The sequence below is a fragment of the Ciona robusta genome, chromosome 10, assembly GCF_009617815.1.
Source record: "Ciona robusta chromosome 10, ASM961781v2".
NCBI classification, from domain to species: Eukaryota; Metazoa; Chordata; class Ascidiacea; order Phlebobranchia; family Cionidae; genus Ciona; species Ciona robusta.
Genome location: NC_143244.1, coordinates 6,871,198 through 6,878,857, shown reverse-complemented (window position 1 = coordinate 6,878,857; position 7,660 = coordinate 6,871,198). Strand labels below are relative to the sequence as shown.

General features: G+C 33.9%; 1 protein-coding gene across 1 annotated transcript; it reads right to left on the bottom strand.

Moving 5' to 3' along the window:
* Nucleotides 1–602: 602 nt before the first annotated feature.
* Nucleotides 603–7,618, bottom strand: LOC149730282 (uncharacterized). The gene is made up of 17 exons (XM_089886272.1): nt 7,516–7,618; nt 7,140–7,240; nt 6,609–6,754; nt 6,004–6,099; nt 5,606–5,728; nt 5,184–5,282; nt 4,874–4,975; nt 4,367–4,554; nt 4,038–4,195; nt 3,460–3,573; nt 3,024–3,141; nt 2,637–2,731; nt 2,214–2,404; nt 1,696–1,863; nt 1,142–1,285; nt 985–1,045; nt 603–769 (listed from the first exon to the last, which is right to left on the bottom strand). The coding sequence occupies exons 2-17, from the start codon at nt 7,230–7,232 to the stop codon at nt 674–676; spliced, it is 1,992 nt and encodes a 663-aa protein (XP_089742398.1). The 5' UTR covers nt 7,233–7,240; nt 7,516–7,618; the 3' UTR covers nt 603–673.
* Nucleotides 7,619–7,660: the final 42 nt, after the last annotated feature.

The window sequence follows — 7,660 nt, the reverse complement described above, 5'->3', positions numbered from 1 at the left end:
ACAGCCTAATTTCAACTGTAAATGACGAAATCTCTCATTTTTCCTCGCCATGCGTTAACCACAAAATCAAAATTTGAGCGCAACAAGAAAAAAACGCGGAATGAATTAGGAGAAGTTGTAGTTAATTAGTGGCAACCTGAAGTTACATTCTTTGCGAAGTTGTCACGTATCTAGAAAACTTTTTACTTTTTTTGCTGTTGAACGAGCAAAATAAGAAAAGTATAGATGTTTCTCTTTTTAAAATTACTACTCTGTTTTGTTTTGATAAAACGGAAACTGATTCTGAAGCAAGTCAAATTGCCACGTAATATACGTGCGGTATGCTCAGAAAACACCAACAAAACATGATGACGAACGTTTGTCGCCGTTTATCAGTGGATAGAGCGTTTGCATCGTGAAAAACATTGTGCAAAAATTAAAGAAAAGATGTACCAAAATACGACAAAACATTGATGAAAACTTGGACTGTCCATGTTTTATACAATTTTTATCAATATTTTCTCCATCTTTTTGTCCATGATTTGCTAAAACACATTTGTTTTTTGCCATGTTTTCTTACATGTTAGCTTTTGTTCTGTTATCACTCAGATATAACAACATCGTTCTAGGATTAGGGGTTAAAATTTTATTTACGCATATTTTGGCCACAGTGACAATTAGTAAAAACAAATATTTAATTCCCGACAATCCCTGCATGATGATGGGTACCCCAGAACTCTGCGCTCAGGTGTCCATCTGGTTTCGAAACTTTCTTATGCTGAATGCATTCCTGTAAATAAACCATAGTTGAATGAATGAAAGATTTGGGTGCAAAAGACACACTTTTTAACTGAAACTCTTTCCCACACTTTTTATCATCGTGTTGTTTAAAGAAAAAAGGGAAGGAAGTTAACCACAAAACAACAGTTGGTAAAACACTTGGGGAATTTATTATATCAATATCTTTTTGGCATATAGGAATATCATCAAGAGTTAAAAACTTACTTTTAAAAACGTTTTTAAACGGAGCACTGGGCCTCCCCTGCTACCTGAAACTTCTTTAATTCTGTAAAAAAAATTTAATGACTGTCGTTTTCCAGTCTGGCGAGGATAGATAAGTTACATTCATTATAAAATAAAAATATTCAAACATAATACATACTTAGGAAAATAGTCATGACATATTGCGTATAAGAGCTTTTCAAACTGTCGGCCATATGCAGCCATTAGAGCGTGACCAGCAACTTCAAGAAAGTCAAACAATATCGTGGCCGTTATTTCAGGCCATGGCTCCAAATTCAACATTCTACAGAAAGAAAAAATAAATTTGTTTAAGAATATTTAAAAAGGGCATGCGAACAAAGTGGCAAAATTTGTATAAAGGTGTAAATGATCAAATTAAATCTAAAGGTACCAAGTTTTTTAAAATGCAAACAGCTTCTGAAACAATTGCATGAAATCAAACTATGAAAGTAAATAAAATGAGAGCAGGGTAAAAGCTGTTGTAGCCTTTAAACAAGACATGAAATAAGTATAATTTCACCCTGCATATTTGTATAGACACCGCAGAATAAAATCTGTTTTAAACATAAATCTGGGATGCCAAAAAGTTCAAAAAGTGATGTCACATGTTTTAAAACTAGGGGTTACAGGTACATGTGGTGTAACATGTGACCCCAGGGACCCCTAACATTACAATTATGGTTATAACCCCACCTAGTGATCCACATCCAGCCTTGAGCGATGCCGTGTGGATTGTTACGAACACCGGGTGGCAGTGGAGATTGTATGATGGCAGCGTAGGTTCGAATAAGTCCGGACATTCGGCTCAAATAATGATCCTGGCTTTCAACAACTCCGTTGGTTACTCTGTAACCTCGTGACCTGTTTGTACAAGTAGTAAGTTAAGTTATATATAGCAGGGTTGGAAAGATAGGACACCTTTAGCACATAATACCCAAATGTTCTAATACTAATTGGGTTTAAACAACGGACTAATGTAAAAGTTACATACATGGTAACTCGAAAGGGGCAAGAGGTGTATGAAACGGAACACCGTGCTATAACGACTATAGTTGCCCTGCCTTGCAAGGATAAATAAGTTACATTCACCCATTCATTGAAGTCTCATGGCCCGGGGTGTTGGAATAATGGGTCAAACAAGGCCTAAAGTCCAGATCCTCAACAAGGACATCACGCCATCACCCATATAGAATAGACTTGTACCACCCTACCTACTATATTCTTCATCTGACTGTCCATCTGTCTTGGGAACATAAAAAGGGACGAGAAACGGACATTTAGTTTGCATCAGACCAAGGAACACGGAACCAAAGTCATCATTTTGCGCCCAAACGCCAAGAATCGTCAGAGCGAGACCAAACGCTGTGCTGTGATTAGACGAAACCTGACTCTCAGCTTGTTTCTGAAAGTGCAATAAAATAGAAACCTTGGTTTTTTATTTGAGTTTAAAATTATTGTCTGGTGCTGTGGTATGGTGGTTGCCTCTAGCTTGGAGGATACAGGTTTAAGGCTTGTAATTAAATGACCACAATTATGCATATTTTTCTATTGTTTAAAACAAAATCGTTTTTATTAATGTTAAAAATGAATATTTTAAAATTAAAAAACTTTTAAGTGTAAAACAAAGTACTAACCACAAATTTTCTTGCCATAAATATAACGGCATGATTAGAAGCGCCGGGAAATCCTTTAATACTGGCAGTTGACCCACCCGATGATATTGTACGACCTGTCAATCAAACAAATTTAACCTGTCAATCAAAAATTATCTGCTTGAATCAGTACCCAAGGACTCGAACATTGTGGCCGTATCTGTCCTTTTACTAGAGCTGTTTTATTGCAGTTTCTTTTTGGGTTTGGCTGAATTATCAACAATACAAAAAAATATACAAAATTCCAAAAAACAACCACATGGTTACATATGTAGTAACTCGTAAGCGATCACAAAGTGTAATTCTTGAGTTTCAGAACAAATTCTTGAGTTTTAATTTCTAAGCTTGAAAAAAGTATGGAAACATTACCTTGTAATAAACCATTGAGGTCAGAGAGTTTGTTTTTTACATCAGAACCTGACCTGCTGGTGATAGAAGCCACGCAGGATCCAATCACATTGCTTATTCCAATTATTACTTTGTTTAACTGGAAACATAAATTGTGCTTATCAATCTTGTGTAGAAATAACGCAAAAAAAACTAAACATAAAAACTTAGATAACCCATGTGAAGTTTTTAACACATTCGTATAAATAACTTTTTTTCTTTGTCATTATTATGCCTTTGCCAAGAAGTTATCATACCTATCACGTATAGAAATCATAATAAATTAAATATAAAAACTTAGGTGAAAAGTTACATTCATTCATTTTATACACATAGACAGCGTGGGTGATGGGGTAATCGGCCAAATTGAACTTAAACCTGGGTCCATGACCTCTCCCACCAAGAATACAATATGAACCTGTTTATCTTTAGAAGAAGTAAATTCTTTTGACTTGACGTCAAAGTCTTTGTAGCTCTTTATCATTATCTGGTGGTGAGCATACGCCGATCGACTGACGGATAATTGTAATTCCTGTAATGATTGTTTTAATGAATAATTAAATTATTTAACAGCTACACTGCAAGTAATAGCAGTGTATTTCATGCCACAAGGGATGGTGTGTCTGTCTTTAGAGTAGAGGATATGGGTTTGAGGCTCGACGTTGCTATTATTTTGGGTGTCCTTGGGTAAGACCCTTAAAGGCAAATGCTCCAGCCCAGTGGTTACTTATGGATTGTCTAAATTGTTATTCATATGTTAAAACGGTTAAATGGGTGTATAAAACAGAAAATCTGTGTTAAAATGACTGTCATTACCCTGCCATGAGAGTAAAAATAAGTTACATTTATTCATTTTTCAATACTGGAAAATAAAAAGACACCAGTATTATATATTTGCTAAGATAAAACTACCCAACTCCAGGCTAGTGCTGGGCTCTTAACCAGACGGTACAGGATTCAAGGCTCAACCCAATGAATAAATACATCTAAAAATACTTTGGGCAAAGAAGGAAATTTGTTTTCAGGATCTTCATCTAAAGAAGCTTTGATTCTCTCCTTTTCCTTCTTCTCTTTTTCTCTCATCTCCTCCTGTTCTTTTTCAATTCTCTGTTCCAGTTCCTTTTTTTTAATTATCTCTTCTTCTTTCAGTTTTTCTTCATACAAAAATAAATAGTAACAACAGAAAAATATATATAGTCTGTTTTAACACATTCTGCAGGGTAATAGGGAAACTGGCTTATATCTCAGGTCCCATGGCGTGCCACAAAGTAGAACCTTACCCAGATAGAATAACAATTTTAACAAATATAATAATCAAAACCAACCTATTGCTGAGACCAAATTATCGCACATTTCTTGATGTACACTGCAGTCATCAGTTATAGAAGCTGCCGTTACTTTGTCCATCGAACCCGATGTTTTGGAATCTTTGAAAATGTTTATAATGCCTGAAAACTTCCGGCCACATTCAGTTGCCATGGAAACTATGGCAGGATTGGATGATACAATAGAACTGTGGAGAGTGGCAATATTAAATGTATGTTACTCATTTATTTATGTGAGGTGGAAAAATGACAGTGGTTATAACACGGGTGTTCTGTTTCATACACCGCATGTCAGCTTATGAGTTATCACATAGGTAACTTTGTCGATGTTATTCTTTTTGATTTTTACTATTTATGTATTTTTGACAATTTAGACAAGCTAATAAGAAACCATAATAAAAAAAACTCTGAAATAAATAAACAAAACACCAAACAAAGATCTGCATATAATGGAATATCAATGAAAAGTGCTTAAACAATCGACTTTCGATCAAGTTTTTAACTCACCTGTCATTATGGAACTGAAGCATGACATCTTCGTTTAGTTTTGCACATTTTGTTACAACTCCTTCTACATGCTTTAACCTCTGCTTGTTTTGCTCAACTTTCCTGTTTGAAAATTTACAGAATAAATGTAAAAATGACTTTAACATCTGGTTTGGTCGACGCAGTATCACCCTGAGTGTTGAAGTAATGAGCAACTCTGGCCTAAACTAAGGTCTCACCGTGTGCCACATAATATATGTTTCTACTTGTTTTAATATTAAAATATTATGTTCAAGAACTACACTGAGTATAACGTCGAGAATTTGAATACCTTCTTTCAGCTTCCAGCATTCTAGTTTTAAGCAGATTGTTTCTTTTATGATGTTGTTCTTTAAATTCTTGACGAATTTTCTCGGCTTCTTCTCTTTCACTGTGAAATATTAATATTTTTTCCTTAACAAATAAATTATATATATACATTGTATTTGTAAATACCCTATGATGATAGAGAAAATCAAATTTATATAAATACCACAAAAATTAGGAAATTGGCAACGGTTAGACAGTTTTTAAAAGCATATTAAACCTGATTAAAAAGTGTAATTTACTGTAAAAAAACATATAAGCAATAAAATTATGTTGTTAACAAAAGAACTATTCCTACATTTTTCCAGCAGCAGGGTAAAGCCTTGAACCTGTAACCTCTGGCTTATTGAAAACAGTGTTAGTTATTATTACAAAAATAAGACATACCTCTCCGTTATCAAGTTCCACTTCTTTCTCTCCTCCATCCTGCTCTTCCTGATTCTCTCCTCTCTCTCTTTAAACTTTCTCTTCGCCTCATTGTGCGCCTCCATCGTGGCATCGTGATATTTACTAAAAAAAGATTATTTACTCAAAAATTTATTCAAAAAGAGATGTCAAAAATCATTTATCCAAAAAAAAAGTTTTCCTCTGAGCAATAAGTGTTACTTTCCCAAGGGCCAAGGACAAATACGCCCACAATGGTAGCGGCATCGAACATTGTATCTTTTGTTTAAAATTTTAAATATATACCTATATTACACAACAATGAACCAGAGTTTATACCATCTTACATAATGTATCTTCTAGTATAAAATTAATGACATTATAGATTATTGCTGGCTTACCCAACTTGTAACTGTATAAGGTTTTGTGATAATTGTTTTTCCCTTAAATCAAGCAAAGCAATCGTGGAATCTTCAGGTAGTATGTCAACATCTGGTCTGTAAAAAGGGTTTTGAATATGTTATAACTTTACATGGTAGTTGGTTAATAATTACATATATATCAAATTGGCGAAGAGGTATATAAAAATACATTATTATTAATGTATGGGCCCAAGGGTGGAATTAATATAATCTATGTTAGCAATTGACAAACAGTTACTAAACCTATAAAAAACAGCGTCCTTGCAGTAAGGTCAACGTACAATGCAGATAAAAAATAATCGATAAACTATAAAACACCACCATTTCGACCATGGTATATACATGACTACCAAAGAACAAATAGTAATGACATAGTTAAAGGAGTTTTTCTAAAAAAATTTGGGTGGTATGCCGGTATTTATATATATATATATACATATATATAAAACATGAAAAATGCACTAAAGTAGTGACTGACAAAAGGTTGGCCACATTAGGTCCACTTTTTTATTACACATATATATATAATATTTAATATTCCTACACCCCCAACAAACACACAGAAATATATAAACCATACTTACTGTTTCAATTGAGTAGAGCTATCATCTATTGTCAAAGCTGTCAACTTGTTTATAAGAAGGAACTCATCTTCATCAACGAAAGCATTTTCCTCCAGCGCTTCGAGGACACCCGGGATGTCGGGAAGATCAAACACACAGGAGGGAAGCTGCGGGAAGATTATTTCGATTAATGAATAAATAAATGTAAGGATACAAAAAGTAACAGACAAAAAAGTAAGTCCATCAATTGTTATGTAAAGATATATATTTTGCCTAAGTGGCATCTTCATTCAAATAGAATATGAATGACTGTAAGTTGGTTTATCCTTGTTTGGCAGAGCAACAAAAGTCGTTATACCATGTTCAGGTTCATACACCTCGTGCCCGTTACAAGCTACCACGTATGTAACTCTGTGGGTGTTATACTTTTCTGTACAGATGTCAATTTAGAGAATATAAAAGTAACTTTAATATAGCCCTTCTAAATTAGATACTAAACAGTCATAAGATAAACCAAATAAAACACCAGTAAATACAAAAACAATACAGAACCTGGTTTGAAAACTCCAGAGGTTTATTGTCATTATGGTACACCAGTTTTCCCTTCGTGGTTTTTCTCAGTTGTTCACAAACGTCCAAAGACATAACTTCAACTTTTATAAAATTAAAAGTAAAACTCAATCTGTTTTATGCAGTATAATGTTGTTTTAGCAAATTCTTGTAGTTTTAATACAAACATCCATATGTTTCCATATGTATATGATACAATGTCTTTATTTTTAAACGTTTCGGTTTACATTACATTCGTTTTATATCTAAAACCGACCTTAGTAAGATGGTTTGGTTTCTAAACCAAAACGTTTAACATTTTTGTCAATATATGAACTGCTATGTTTCTATAGCAACCCACCAAAAACATGTTACGTACCTAAGTGATTATTCGTCTAACATTAACACAGGATTAAGCTCAGCTTTCAAACTTATAAAAAAATTATTAACGCTGACTCAACAAAGGGGAATTCCGGGAAATTTGGTCAGCATTTTTGCCAAGGTAGACAGCTATCGAAAACAAA

What these genes read in the sequence shown, in the direction of transcription:
- LOC149730282 (XM_089886272.1), bottom strand. Translation starts at nt 7,232, where the DNA reads ATGTCTTTGGACGTTTGTGAACAACTGAGAAAAACCACGAAGGGAAAA. An exon ending in AATTTCCTTCTTTGCCCAAA is followed by an intron (nt 3,574 to 4,037) that starts GTATTTTTAGAT and finishes CAATCATTACAG; the next exon opens with GAATTACAATTATCCGTCAG. An exon ending in GTTTAAAAACGTTTTTAAAA is followed by an intron (nt 770 to 984) that starts GTAAGTTTTTAA and finishes GTTTATTTACAG; the next exon opens with GAATGCATTCAGCATAAGAA.